Consider the following 16,076-nt stretch of genomic DNA (forward strand, 5'->3'; position numbering starts at 1 on the left):
ACAATGCTGGGATGAACCAGAGAACATAGCTGCCTCTCGATCTGATTAGTAACAGGTATTGGGCAGGAGTTTCGGAATCTAAAATACAAAAGTGCTATATCATATGAGCTGAGTATCAAAAAACGCCACCCAATCATGCCAATGAAAAGGAATCGAGGAAAATACGGGGGTATAAAACTTTTTATCTTAAGATTTTTTTTATATGTTTTATTGATTTATCTTAATATTTTTACAGTAGAGCAGTACGTAAACGCTTATTTTTCTTTTATATTCTATATTTACATTTTTATTCATATCTCGGATAATATGAGTCAGATAAAGTAGACACTTTCACAGATGATTTTATTTTTTCATGCTGAAAATTTATCTCTAAGTTGCTTTCGAGTGGTATTCACCATTTTCACAAATTATAAATTATAATCCTCTACACATACTTGTAATTTTCTGAAAACATGTCTATATTGAGTTGAAATGACCTTGGTATTTTCTCAAGTTAGGGCACTGACTTGCAAGTCAGTTCCGTTGAATTAACTCAATTTATATTTAGCTGAAAATGGAATAATTTAAATAAGTTATCTTAATTTAAATCTATATCTTTATTAATCTACACTTACTATTTCAGGGATGACTTACACAGGCAACAAGTATATGAGATATTGACGAACTCGATATGCTATGATTTCTGGGCTTGACAGCTATGACATAGATTCCATAATTGCTCGAGTAAGTGGTATCGGGTCCGGTCTGAGCGTTTCTGGCCGACCGCGCGTTTGTTTGCCGACAAAGCCAGCATGCATTGGTGAACCACTTTCAATTTGTCATTCGGTTTTAGTCTGAAATGTATTCATTAAAAGGTTCAACGTTATCACACTGTAATAAATGGAAAAGGGGCTTATCAAAGTAATGTTTCTCAGAGGGACATTTTCGTCAAAAGACGCGTGGCATACTTATGTAATTGCCCCGTCAGGGGCGAATTTTTTTCATTTTGACAATGGAAATGACAATTTCTAGGCAGAAAAGTGCCTCCATCGTTTACTTTGTCCTTACATAATTTATCATTTTTCTACTTTAAGGGGGGCACATGGGGGGGGGGGCAAAATCTCGTTTTGCCCCCCCAAAAAATTTATTTGGGGGGGCAAGTGCCCCCCGCTTCCGGCGCCCTTGTTCCCAAGGGGTGCGCTAGTGCCCTTTGGTAAGGCATTTATCTTCATTACCAGGTCCCTCGGAAAGGACCTTAAGCTTTTGGTCCCCTGGTTGCTTTCTTACAGGCATTCGTGCTTTCTTAGTCAGGTAAAAAAACCTCGGTATAACCATAATAACCATAATCATCATCATCAAAGTGTTGCTGCCCTCTCGATTTCATTAAGGGATCTAAATATGCCAGCTTGCGACCGTACCGAGTCGAGACTGAACAAAAAGTTGATAAATTCACGGTAAGTTTAAAATTGTCTATACATTCTTATAAAACAAGATAATTCTATTTTCAATGTGGAGCTCATTATTGTGTTCACGCTCTCAAAACCAAGTAGCGGTAGGCCGTAGGGTCTAAACTTAAGTCCCACAGTCTACAGTAGTACAGCTGGTTTTGCCGAAAATTTCACGAATTCAGTCCCACTCGTCTGATTCCATGTCGGTTGTCAATCCCCTCTGAAAATTAGGGAGTCCGGCGCGGCGAGAGATCGAGGAGGAGCTCAGGGAGTCAGGCCTGTAGCAGGAGACCACACTAACTTAAAAGGGGAGTCCAACCTTCTTTATGAAATATTGTGTGAGAGATGAGAACAAAAAGTCATGACATAAATAGTGTAGGTATGTTGCAAAAAAAATAAATCTCAGAAATAAGGTGTAGGTATGTGACAAAAAAAAATGAAAATCATCAAATATGAATAAATTTGGTATCACTTGAAAGCTCTAAAGACCTTTCAAATGATACCAAGAACTTTAATTTTCATCAAGAAATTATAAAGATATTCCAGTTTAAGTCGCGCATATTCATCTAAATTTGTGGTCATTGTCTTAATGTAAAGTCAGTGGAGTACAGAACTGATTTTTGTGACCATTTTGAACCCAAGTCTTCAACAGACTCTAACTTCTTTGTGTTTGAGCCCTATGAAGTAATTTAGGTATCAATGGAAAGGTGAGAGAAGGTTCAATTGATGTGTAACAATTCATCTTGTAATTTTTCTTATTATGTGTATAATAATTTTGTCTAATATCAATTTTAATTAATTATGCAAATAACATAAAATTACAATTACTCCCCTCTTTTTTGCAAAATGAAGGTGATCATGATAGATAATTTATATAATTTAGTTGGCATCAAAACAGCATCATGTAGATAATTTCCTAACTGAATTTGTCTAAAGTATTGTTTTTGTAATTTCTAATGTATTTCTTTGTTTTTCTGATATAAATTACAAGCTCTTTTTCAACTTTGTATTGTAATTTTGTATATGTGTACATGTATGTACGGGGGTACTTTTTTACGTATAAAAAAATTTCTTTTGTACTTTGTATGACCAAATAAAAATATGTGTGCTTTTTTCTGATGTATTTGATTGTTTCACCAATTCCTTATGTATTCTATTGTTTTAACAATTTGTTATTATGTATAATATGTAGCTTTTGATTTTAGAGACAATGGACATGTGATTACATTTTTTTAGGAGGAATGAGTAGCTGAGTGTAAAATATGTATGTAGAATTTTATGCAATTTATTTCAAGTATCAAGAAGGATAAAAATTAAGTTTTAATATATTCTATCAGTTTTCAATGTATTTCTTAGATTTGTATACATTCATTGTATTACAAAGGCCTTGTTTGAGCTTTCTTTTTTTAAAGAAAAATGAATAAATTCAAATTATTAGTTGAAGCCAAAAGAAAAGGAAAAGAGTGGTCTTTTTCTTTCAAAGTAAAACAAAAAACAACAAGGAAAAAAATATAACAAAGCTCTAAACAACAACATAACAGACATCAAAGCTCCAAACAAACTCTAAAAACAAGAGAAACAAAAGTGACACAAACACTTATACCAATGCCATATATTTTCCAATTCAAAACACAACCCCCAAATGCACCCCTAATGAAAAAAAAAAGAAAAGTAAATTAAAAATAAATAGTAAAATTAATAATAAAAAACATAAATACAGGACTTAGACCCATCTGGAAATGAAATATTATTTCCTCTGAGTTTTTATGTATTTTCTTACAAGAGTGAAAAAAATTACAAAAAAAAACAAACATATAGTTTGTGCATTTTAATAGAAAAATAAACATTTAAGATATTCTCCTTTCAAAAACAAATCCAGTCTCCAAATAATGAAACATGACAAAAAAATGAAAAAATAAACAATACAAAAAGTTAAAAAGAAACTAAAAAACATATATATAAAAAAAGAAACTAAACATTTTTTTTTTAAATAAACATAATTTTGCATATTAATTTAGAAAGTCAACATTTATGATATTCCCCTTTCAAAAGCAAATCCAGTCTTAAAATAATGAAACATGTTTGAAAAGTTTCAAAATATATTTTTTCTACAAAATGAAATAAAGAAACACTTATAGATTTTGCATTTTAATTTAATAAGTCAACATTAATGTTCCACTTCCAAAAGAATCCAGTTTCCAATTGATGAAACATGATTGAACAATCAAACATCTCGACTCTATAACCTTGGGAGGAAAGAATATTTTTGTAACAAACATTTTAATCAATATCAGCATAATAATCTACGGTATGGCACAATATTATCAAGTAAAAACAATACAGATCCAGTTCAATCCAGCATCAACGACTCACTATCGACCGCTGCCCTCACCAAGCCCTCTGCATCGGGTACCGGTAGCTTGACTGCCGAAAGACCGACGGGAGCCCACCGCATCGGGCAGCTCGACTGCCGAGAGACCGGCTGTGACAAGGGTAGCTGTCTCTTATATCTGGACTGCTCCATGTCAGAATGGTATGATTTTAGAATTTTTGGCAATGTGAATATATTTAAAATCAATTCTTATACATAATTGGAACTTTCTTCTACTTACCATTAAAAAATTTCGAACATTTACGCGTCCAAAAGATTGATGAACTTTCAAGCTCCGATATCCACACTTTACAGGCGAGTATCCACATTGAAACTTATATGTACAGAAAGTGCACATCTTCAACTGTCTGTTAAAAGGCACGAGATTGCATCTACTATGTGCGCATGTGCATTAAACCCCATTTTCGATGAGCCGCCCACTTGCAGCAAAACCCGCTCGAAAACCGTGCCACCAAAACCAGCGCTCACGATGCCCCGTATTCGCACATACCTATAAGGTGTTTTCTTCATGGCATCATTTAAAGCTCATCAAGACCTTTAACTTAACACCTCATTTATCTCAATAGCCCCAGAAATAAGAAAGTTATTGCAGTTTTAAGGTCATATAAATCGCCTATTCAATTCTTATGTATTCCTTTGTTTTTTAAGCCAAAAGTTGTAATCTTAATTGGGACCAAGTTGCACCAATAGAAAACAGCAATGCGCATGCATTTGCATATGGAAGTGCCCAAAAACACTCCCCAAAATAACAGACGCCGCCGAAACAGGGACATAAAAAACACACTTAGCGTCAGTAGATTTCATTCAAATTTCACCACAATATAGTTTAAATGTTGCTCTATCGGGATGAATACCTTTTAGAGTGGGATGATACCTGTAAATGTGAATAGCAAGAGGTTGAAAGCAAGGCCAAAGTTCCAGTAGCACACAGAGTTGCAAGATCACCAAGTGAGAATTTTTTTCAAGTCTAGACAGCTGCCATAAACATTCAACTATGTAATTACATGATGCCATGGGGAATAACCTTTCCTTGCACATGCAAAAACATACAAAGCAATGCCCCCACAGTCTTCTTCTTCCTGTAAAGTACAGACTGCCGTTGGCATATTATCGTACTTGTGCTTGTCAAGTGCCCAGATGAATAGTGCAAGTAAAAATCTCTACAAAACTATGTGCGGCTAAAAACAGAAGAGGTCTTAACGAAGCCTCCTTTGCTGCACCTCCTGCTTGAAAGATGCAAGGGAGGTGCTGTGAACTATCTTTGCTGGGAGTGAGTTCCATATTCTGATAGCATCAGGAAAGAATGTCTTTTGATTAACTTGTGTTCTGGCATATGGAATTTGGAACTTATCAGGATTTCCACGTGTACATGGACCAGTTGATGGAATAAAGTGGTCATCCGGGATGTCAATAAGCTTGTTGATGAAGCAGTAGACCATGCTAGCTCGCGGTCCTGAAATTCTAGCCAGCACACTCAATGCCTCATTCAGAATGCAGCTAGAGGGCGCTTTTGCAACATACCTAAATAGTGAAAGTTTGAAAGAAATAGATCTAGCTAATTCTAGCAGAGACTCCAACTCTCCTGCTTTTGGCGAGAGATCTCCCGCTGAAAGCCCGGCATTTTCGCAAAAATCTCCCGTTCTCCCGCTCGAGATGTAATATCTCCCGCCAAGGCCCTGTGTTTCCCACTTAAGATGTATTATCTCCTGCTTAAAGTTAGCTTTCTCCCGCCCAAACACCTTTTTAAACTCAAATTTTCATTTCCAAGCCTATATTCAAGTTAAAACTGAAGTCATGTAAGTAGAGCGTCAACGCGATCTCTTACTCGTAAATTTAGCGGGTGCAAGCTAGCTCTCCTTCAAGCTTTACTGACTGCCTCCCTCAATCCTGAAGATTCTTGCAGTAAATTTTAGTACTGGGGACCGGCAGGTGCAATACACTGGCAGAGATGCCAAGTTCAAATAAATGTTATGCGTGAGATTTTCATGACTTAGTGTCTCTGCATGCGCACGGCCAGTACTTACACTTGTACGTTTCGAGAAGGCGCGCGCGCGAGATATGGGCATCATCTGTGAATAACCTGAATCCTGAAGTAATTACAGGGAAAGAGACATAAATGGCAACAGATAATAGTACCTTGAATAAAATGACACATCATACAGAATTAGAACTGCAGGTAATAATAATAATATTGACTAGCATTAATTTTCAGGAGAAACCACATATCTCCCTCGGTAGACTCATATTGGCCTCGTAAAGAGTTGGGAAGTATGAGACCACTTTAAGAAATACATGGTATTTCTCTCAAAGCCAGTCGGTTTTCTATAAATATGTGAATTGGATTTTCCAGCAGCAGAGTGGTAGGGGTGGGAAGATAAAGGGATCATGTATAATTATCAAGTTTTACTCTTCTTTATTCCTTCCCTTATTCGTAGCTGTTAAGATGGCTATCAAAATTCAAATTGATGGCATCTCCTTGGATATGATGCCAAGTTTGCGGCATAAGAAGAGGAAGGAAGAAATGTTTCTGCATAGAGAGCGGAGACCTTACTGGAGGATGAAGATGAAACAGATCCTTGTTTTCAAAGGGTTGGTGAGTCTAGAGGCATTTTGTTTCACTTCCATCAAAACGTAAGTCATTCATGAGTTCCAGTCCTTCTTCCTACTCTAGGAACTGATTGGACTACTTTCAGAGCCACACCCTTCAGCGCCACACCCCTGTATCCACTCCGCCTAAATGTTCACAAAACTCCTAGATGCACCAATCTTTGCCTGTTGAGACATTTACCCAACCTCGACAGGTTGCACCATGAGCGACAAGGAAGCCATCTTGAAGCGGAAGCCGTCAGATGAACAAGGAAAGGAAGGGACAAAGAAGTCCAAGCTATCCTTCAACATTGGACTCAAGAAGTCTTCTGCAATTGCAACGGAAAATATTACCAGTGATGGGAAGCCTTCTCTCAGCAAGCCCAAAATGAAGATAGCTCCGGTCTCTATTAAATTAGGAGCACCGGTAAGTCGAGTCTTGTATAGAATTGTAGAGTAATATCACAAAATCAATTGAAATTAGTGTCTGACAAAATTATCTCAGAACTAATCTATACACCTGTAGTCATATTATACATCATCGTCATTATCATCATCACCATGATCAACATCACCATAATCGTCACCATCATGATGATCATCATCATGATCATCATCATCATGATCAACATCATCAATATCACCAACACCATCAACATCATCATCACCACCACCATCATCATCACTACCAACATCATCATCATTATCACCATCATTATTATTACGTGTAGTATCATTGTCATGGTTAGATAAACAATGATTTCAAAAGAGTAAAGTAGACCCAGTTTATGAAGGCACATTAAAGTTTCCTGACTTTAAAATGTATATATTTTGGCCAAAATGGTAAATGGGCAACTCTTCTCAAAATATTTGTGTTTTTCTCTCCCCCCCCCCCCCTTTTTACCATCCTATCTTAATTTTCCTGTCTTCTTCTTTTCAACTAGAAACCAAAGGAGCCCGAAAAGAAGAAAATCTTAAAGCCAAGTGGTACAGCAGCTCAAGCTTTTGCAGAGGAAAGTGATGTAAGTCGATATCAAAAGCTCTTTCACATGCATTTTCATCGCGATATGAGAACATTTAGGCACCTTGTTCAAAGTCTAAAATGTATCTTTCATACAGGAATCCTGCAACCAGCAATTTTATAAATATTAGAAATTATATTAGATAGATCCTTGTGATTTGATTGGTTGTTTGATAGCGTTCATTCAGCCCATTTGCAATGACGTCATCAAACGTGCAATGTTAGATCCATTCATCGTGCAATTTTGGATCGATACGAATTGGTCCATTGCACTCGCGCACCGAGACTGCAGCTGCAGGCACCAGCAGCATAGATAAATAAATACATATTTTGTAATGACCTAACAATCAATAGAACTCTCACTTTATGAGCATGTTTTGCATCGAAATTCATAAATATCATGTGAAGAAAGAAAACAATTTCTAGATGTCATATAAACCAAATAATGAATGTTCATTCGTTTATTTATCTAGGCCGAGTATTTTGGGAGTTCCTATGGCCGGGGGGGGGGGCCTGGGAGGCCCCCCCCTAAGATCTCGGCCGTCGACCGCGCGATCGCGCCGAAAATTGGCACGCGGGTTGCCTGGGACATAATCTACAAGATTGTATAGTAATTTATTTCATGCGAATCCCTATTAAGTGATTATGCTAATTTATGCGTAATTAGTATGCGAAATCATACTTTTTCCTCTAACTCCCTAAATAAAGCTCTAAATGTACTAATTTTTGGTATAGAAACTCTTTGTGGTGTCCTTAGCAAGTGTACATTAAAAAAATTGTGATATCAAATCATTTTCTTATGTATTATATTGTTTTTCGCAATTTCTTATGTATTTCTTTGTTTTTTTGACCTTTTGTTTTTCATTGTTTTTTCATTGAAATTTGTTGGGGACTCTTCTGTGATCATAAAAAGCATAAAATGAATACATTTAGACTAGCAAAACTAAAAATAATCATACATTTATGAATTTTGGTTGAAAACACAATTTGCATTGACTTTGTACACGAAATCACGTTTTTGAGCCATTTTCGGTCTGACTTGCACTTACTCAATGTTGTGTAATTTCGGAACCACTTACCCGGGTTACGCAAAATTGGTCTCAAAAGTTGCGCAAGACTTGCAATCAAAAAGTCAGCGAGCAGCACGGTCAAAAAATTTCGCACGGCGAAAATATCGCACGATTCGTTGAGGGGGGGGCCTCGGAGGCCTCCCCCCGGCCTAGATAGGGTTAATGGACAGAATACTTTTGGTGAAAGATGAAATAATGATCCATTCAACTTGGCTACGCCTCATTGAATAGATCATTTCATCTTTCACCTCATGAAGTGTTCTGTCCGTTGCACTCATAAACATTCATTATTTGTATATCATAACAGTAACTGTAGACAAAACGATTGGGATTACAGGATGCTATGAAACCAAAGCAACCTTAAAAGGATTGCTGCTAAAAAAGACACAGCACAGACTTGACAATCACTTGAGGCAAGCCCACCTAAACATCAAGTTGATTGAAACAAATAAAAAAAATATTGAAAGAGAAATGCCTGACACCACAAAGGAGGAATGTAATCTGTTGTTGAAACCATGGTTTGTGCAGGTAAAGGCACTATCGAAATGGTATTATTATTTATTATACGTTAAATTCAAATATTAAATACTCATTCATGAATGATGTGCCCAAATTTGTGTAATGTTTTGTCAAAGTTGAAACTTTACTAAAATGCCCACTTTCCTGTCTTACGGCAAATATTAAAAACAGACTGGTCAATATCACAACGTTTGAAGCTCTCCAGTATGTACTTAGGGGTTGAAGTCTCTGTTGACATGCTGTTGTTATTGTTTCTTTGTGATTGAAGGAAGAAGAAGAAGACATGCCGCCTGAAGCTAAGATGAGAATGAAGAACATCGGCAGGTAGGTGTCTTCTTGGGCCCTGTCTTACAAAGAGTTGCAATTAATCCGATCAACCACAACTATGAAAAACCAGCAACTTCAACATCTATTATGCATGTTTGTTCAAATATTTTCTTACAATGATTTACAATTCTCTGTGCTTCTCTTTGTTTGAACTTCCTTTAGAACATATTATGACAATGATGGATTTTTATAGAATTGAGGTTGATGAGATCAGTCGTATTTCTTGGTAAGATTGGGCCTTGGTTTAGATTTAGTTCCAATTGGTCTAATTTCCAACTTGTCTACAATCAATTCGTCCTTTATCCACATGGTCCAATCCCCATTTCGTCCACTCGCCAATCACCATTGGGTCATTCCATCTGGATTCACCCAGTGATTGCACCCGACCGTCTCAGAATTCGTTGTAAATTGTTATACATAAAATTCAACATGGCCCAACCACAAAACAGAAAAATTATTCAAATCGGTCCGTCGGTTCTCGCGCTACAGCCCGCCCTTTTCTCCATGTTTTGACAAAAATGGGCGTGACCTTCAACTTTCAATGGCCATTGCGTCATAACGTGTTGACCAATTTTCACGAAAGTGGTACTATTTAATAGGAAATTCAGAGAGGAATCCAAAACATGCATCAAATAATGTATTGGAGCGATTTATAAGGTCGTGACCCTTGACCTATTCTTTGACCTTGAATTTGACCCCCGGACAAATAATTTTTTGACTTGATTTTCGTGTATGTTAATTATTTGTATGATATTGACAAAATATGTTAAAACCAATGATGATATTTTATTTCTTCACCTTTAAAAACTCTTCCAAAGATACCATGAAATTTCACTCTAGTCCCACATACTGATATTCATGTTAGTAAAGTGTTCAAAAGTTACATGATTTCTTCTAATCTTAAGTCACAGTATGCAAACACATGAAAAGAAATTAAGCTCATCAGTTCACAAATGAAACATTTTACATTTATGTTCATGAGTAGGTATCTGTTTAGGCATTTTGATGTTCAGCAATACATATCATATATGTATATATTCTTCTTAGTAAAGTGTTTACCCGGTACTTTTATCATCAAATTGTTGAGTATATGCTTATTTAAGGATCCCTAATATACATATATGATATATATTGCTGAACATAAAAATGCCTAAACAGATACCTACAGTGTATTCATGAGCATAAATGTTTCATGTTTCATTTGTGAACTGATGAGCTTAATTTCTTATCATGTGTTTGCATACTGTGACTTAAAGATTGGAAGAAATCATGTAACTGGTGAACACTTTACTAACATGAATATCAGTATGTGGGACTAGAGTGAAATTTCATGATATCTTTGGAAGAGTTTTTAAAGGTGAAGAAATAAAATATCATCATTGGTTTTAACATATTTTGTCAATATCATACAAATAATTAACATACACGAAAATCAAGTCAAAAAATTATTTGTCCGGGGGTCAAATTCAAGGTCAAAGAATAGGTCAAGGGTCACGACCTTATAAATTGCTCCAATACATTATTTGATGCATGTTTTGGATTCCTCTCTGAATTTCCTATTAAATGGTACCAGTTTCGTGAAAATTGGTCAACACGTTACGACACAATGGCCATTGAAAGTTGAAGGTCACACCCATTTTTGTCAAAACAAGGAGAAAAGGGCGGGCTGTAGCGCGAGAACCGATGGACCGATTTGACTAATTTTTTTGTTTTGTGCTTGGGCCATGGTGAATTTTATGTATACCAATTTACAACGAATTCCGAGAGGGTCGGGTGCAAAATTGCACTTTCATTGGGTGAATTGGCATGGAATGACCCCATTGTGTCTAGTAACCAGTTGGTCCAATAGCCATTTAGTCCATAAACAATTTTGTCTAATAGGATAAGTGTTAATTGGTGGCAAAATGAATGAAAAGATTATGGGTATTAGACCAGCTGGTAATTCGATGAACTGGTGATTAGACAGAGTGATTATTGAACCAAATGGTTATTGGACCAAGTGTTTGTTAGACCAAGTGGTGATGGACAGAATGGTGTTGGACTAAATGAAGGTCGACCATGTGATCAGTGGACAAATTGGCAATTTACCGTTTAGATGCAGTTGGTCTATTTCTCAGGTAGTCTAATACCACACTGTTAGATTGTAACCCATTTGGTCTACTACCAATTTGGTCTAATTTCCATTTGGTCTAATATGCAATTAGTCTAATGCCCATGTGAACTACTTTCCACTTTGTCTGCTGGGCTCTTTTTACATTGTAAAATGAAAAGGTGAACAGTTTATGTAGACTAAATGATGTTAGACCAAATGGATATCAAACAAAATAGGTTTATCATACACGTAGCTGGATCTAGAAGAAGAATTGAAAAATGGGCTAATACATGTAGGCAGATTTCATTGGTAGTGCATGTGAAAGCTATCTTTCCAGAGCAAATCTAAGGTAAGATAGTGAGTACATCCAGTTTGCCAAGGAAGTGATAGTTTACCTCATCACCTGAAATCAAAAAGTGATTATATGCTTCATATTCCAAATCGGGAACCACTAGAAACAAAGAAATCGATGTCAATATGTCTGTAGAGGAAGAATTTTGATTTGAAACAAAAAATTACGGTTTCCATTAAACAAAAATCCATTGAGATGATCATGTTCTTGCGCATCTGAGATCTTGCAGTGGTAAGACCTCATAAAGGACTATTACCATCACAATAAAATAATCGAGGGGCAATGCACTTTTATTTTGTGCAAAGTTTTACTGCTAGCGCGTACAAGTATGTACACTGCGCGAGCGCATCGAGATCTTGCGCAATTGTCACTATAGGGGACGGAGAATGATGGACAAAAAAATGGAGTGCAATATTAAAGACTTCTTCATTTCACGCTCTCTCATACTGATTCATAATGCATTATGATCTGGGGGGGGGGGCCGCTTACATTGACGAGTGGATACCATGCGCGACCAAAAAAACACGTAAAAAGGATGTCTTTTTTACGATAGGGCACGTTACGTACGTAACGTAATAAGGGTGTCAAAAACACAAAAATAATGAAAAAAGGGTATCTATTTCGCTAGGAAAATTACGTGTTTAGGGTCGAATTTGCGGGGGTTATAAAACAAAATTAAAATGTTTTATAAAGGATGTCCTTTTTGCCCCAACACTTCGTGTTTGAGTCCGATTTGCGCGAGGTGTAGAAAGTGGGGTCGTACTAAACCAAATTAGGTAAAGCCGACGACCGAAGGACCCGTAACAATAAAACATTCCTGTACTTGTTTAGGGGTTCATTTCAGGGAATATTTGCCAAGAGTATCGTTTTGTTTCCAATACTTGTTAAGGGTAGGGTTTCACACGCCAATACTTGTTAAGGGGTGCATTTTCAGAATATGGAAATTACGTGTTTAGGGTGCTTTTCGAGACCCCATGGTCGCGCATGGTATCCACTCGTGAATGGAAATGCCCCCCCCCCCCCTCCCGGGGTTATGGTCCTATGGGATGAAAAAGATCCAACGAAACACAAAAGGTCCATCACTGCGAGTAATAATTGATGGGGAAACTAGCCTTTATCACATGATCGACTTCTGACCAATCCTATAGCAAGATTCTTAGTATGCAGAATTCAAATTGAAATATTAAAGACCAATGGGTTTCTCAACTGACAAACAAAATGATGTTATTAAGTTTTCAGATGTAAGTTGGAGGTGATATATATCCTGCTCACTCATTCCACATTCATGATCAAATTCATACTACATGTTCTCCATTGAAATTATCTAAACTTTGCAAGACAAGAAACGTACAACGTAAACAAAATTGACATTTTGGCCTCCCGCATTCTTAGCACAGCATTAGACCTTGGTGTATGTTAATCTGGACTGCAGTATACAGGCCAGTTTTCAAAGAGACATATCAATGAATACAAAAGGTCAAGGAGGGGCATCACTGTATATCTCCTGTATAAGCACTGTGGAAATATCAGTTATTGTTATCATCAGTATGCACATTAGGCATCATTCAATGAATCTGAATCATCAGAATTTAGCAGTTTCATCTTTTTCAATCTTTTTTATTTTATTTTAGGGAAACACCCACCTCAGCGGGACCAAACTCTTTCAACAAGGGTAAGATGGGATTCAGTAGCCCCTCGGCCAAATGGAAGACGCCCCGCCTAAAGTCCAGCGCTGAGCAGATCCGACAAGAAGAGCAAAAGCCGGATGGCAGCTCATAGCATCGATGGGAAAGAGGGTTATGTAATATATTTGTGTTATATCCATGTACAGAGAGAGAGAGATAGAGGGGGGGGAGTGTACATAATAAGCCCATATTTTGAAGTCTGGGTCCCGTAACACAAAGGTTAGCGATTAATCGTATGCTTGAATTTCACAATTGATTATACCTTATAATCAATTGTAAAAAAAATGTATGATGATTGCTAAGCTTTGTGTTACGGGCCCCTGGGCGCCGTAACACAAAGGTTAGCGATTAATCGCTAAATGAAATGACCAATCAAGATCCTCGTTGCATGCGCATTTTGCTAAGTAGACTGACTATGAACCAATCAGAATTGTTCTTTGAAATTAGCGATCAATCGCTAACCTTTGTGTTACGGGACCCTGGTTATGGCTTTGCCCACCAAGGACAAAATCATTCCTGCACCATATTAATTTCAAGGTGCAACCTTAAGAGGGGTTTAGCATGGACTATGCTAACTCAGCTCACAATACAAGTAGCTTTTGATTGGTTTATTGTATGATGGGGTGTCCAAACTTCGCGCACTTTTCAAAAATATTCATCAGGCTTAATTTTGTCGACAAATTATTCATAATCTATACAAAACCAATTCAAGAAATAGTTACCACATTGATGGCAAGATCGTAAACTATAAAATCATGGACGAAAATGTAAAGTAGGTCACGGGGTTTCGCCGGTATCGCGATCTCAAAATTCTATTCCGATCGGCAAATGCGGGCTGTGCTGGAAAACCGTTCAGAAAAAGTGTGACCTAACTTCGCGCACCAAAGCTTTTGTGGAGATTTAAACAAAGACTCAAGCTCAAAAAGTGAAATATTTATATCAGATTGATGGCAAAATGCTATGGAATCGGTTAGTACTACATTTAACTCACTTTTTTTATGATTTCTGCTTGTAAAATGGTGATATCGTGATGCTTGTTGATTTCTTCAAAACGGGCGCCAACGGTGACAAATTTGCTGATCTTTTGCCAATATTTTCATGAATACTGGATTAATCCTAAAGAAACTTTCAGCGAAGGGTAATTTTAGGTCGCTTTTCACATTGATGATGTCAGATTTTAAGGATATTGGCTAGTTTTGGAGATAATGACCGTCCGCGAAGTTTGGACACGCGCGAAGTTTGGACTCACCACCATAAAGAAAAGTTGTGTGTGTACACAGTACAATGCATTGCACCCATCACTTATACATCGTGTGTGTTTGTGTATGAACAATAGCCTTTAATGCCTTATGTGTGTATTGTGAATACTTGACCTCAGTCGAACTTGGCAGTCTGCTGTATATGACTCTAGTCGAACAAAGCGGGCAAAGAGTTATGGCTTAACTCTGTATAAATTAGACTAACTTTTCACATTCTGTATTGATATTATGAAGAGTTGTCTTGAAATAATGATTATTTAACGGCTTTTATCCTAGTAAATAAAAGCATCATCTCAGTATAAAAAAATAGCTTCCCTTTATTTTTAGCCCAGGCTTAGACCATGATTGAAGTTAAATCTTACTTCAGAATACAGGCCATATACTTTATATTAATGTGATTTCTTTATTTATCATTCATGTAGACAAGAAGAGAGAGAGAGGGGGGCAGGAGAGAGCTAGGTTAAGAAAGAGATAGGGAGTTAGAGGAGGAAGGATATGAGAGGAAGAAAGGGAGAGAGAGAGAGAGTTGGGAGGGGGTGAGAGGGGCAAGAAATATCATAGCAGCATGTTGTCTTCAAAATAACTTTCCACATGAAGACTGTGTTTTCTGGCAATTGGTCTTTGGATAACACTGCTCCATGATTTTAGAAACTAAACTTATTTAAACATTATAGTGGGGGAGAAAAAGAAGAAGGTGAAAGAGATGTGGTACAGTGAATTTTGTACTTATCTTATTTATCTTATTTCAGTTGGGTCAGAACTGAGCAGAAACTTGTGTTTCTTTGATTAAGGGATACTCCAGGCTGAAAATCATAAAGATTTCTTGCACTTTTTGGTGAAAAAATTTGATATATGTCTTAAATAGGCAATGCAATGAGTGAACTGGGGCCCGTCTTACAAAGAGTTGCGATTGATCTGTTCAATCGCAACTATGGAAAGCCAGCAAAATCAACATATAAAATTTTTTTCTAGATATGAATGTACATGTATATCCATAGATTCATTGATTTCTTGGCAATTTGGTGTGTTCTTCACTGTTTACTAAGGACATTTTGCAAATTTCCTGTAGAAAAAATTCTGACACGGATGGATTTCCATGAGTTACGATCGATTGGATCAATCGTAACTCTTTGTAAGATGGGACCCTGATGTAACATTTGTATGCAAACAAATGTGAATCTCAAGTAATCTAAATTATACATATTACCAGGGAGCAACAGGCATCTTTCCAATTATCATGACTGTTGGTCTGGCTTAGATGACGTTCCTATGTCAATGTTTTGAAGGCTTGGTTAAACTGCGTAACCGAACCTTTGGCTGATCAGGGGTCCGTTGCAGGAAGAGTT

The 16,076-nt window shown here is 36.9% G+C and overlaps 1 protein-coding gene across 1 annotated transcript; it reads left to right on the forward strand.

Moving 5' to 3' along the window:
* The first annotated feature begins 1,326 nt into the window (after positions 1–1,326).
* Positions 1,327–13,811, forward strand: LOC121414268 (PEST proteolytic signal-containing nuclear protein-like). Its single transcript, XM_041607384.1, has 5 exons — positions 1,327–1,433; positions 6,491–6,832; positions 7,350–7,427; positions 9,284–9,339; positions 13,418–13,811. The coding sequence occupies exons 2-5, from the start codon at positions 6,629–6,631 to the stop codon at positions 13,563–13,565; spliced, it is 486 nt and encodes a 161-aa protein (XP_041463318.1). The 5' UTR covers positions 1,327–1,433; positions 6,491–6,628; the 3' UTR covers positions 13,566–13,811.
* Positions 13,812–16,076: the final 2,265 nt, after the last annotated feature.

The sequence above is a fragment of the Lytechinus variegatus genome, chromosome 4 (genome assembly GCF_018143015.1).
Source record: "Lytechinus variegatus isolate NC3 chromosome 4, Lvar_3.0, whole genome shotgun sequence".
NCBI lineage: Eukaryota > Metazoa > Echinodermata > Echinoidea > Temnopleuroida > Toxopneustidae > Lytechinus > Lytechinus variegatus.

Excerpts from the sequence above, each read along its gene's own strand:
- LOC121414268 (XM_041607384.1), top strand. The coding sequence starts at position 6,629 with ATGAGCGACAAGGAAGCCATCTTGAAGCGGAAGCCGTCAGATGAACAA. Across the intron at positions 6,833-7,349 it reads CTATTAAATTAGGAGCACCG|AAACCAAAGGAGCCCGAAAA; the intron begins GTAAGTCGAGTC and ends CTTTTCAACTAG. Across the intron at positions 9,340-13,417 it reads AGAATGAAGAACATCGGCAG|GGAAACACCCACCTCAGCGG; the intron begins GTAGGTGTCTTC and ends ATTTTATTTTAG.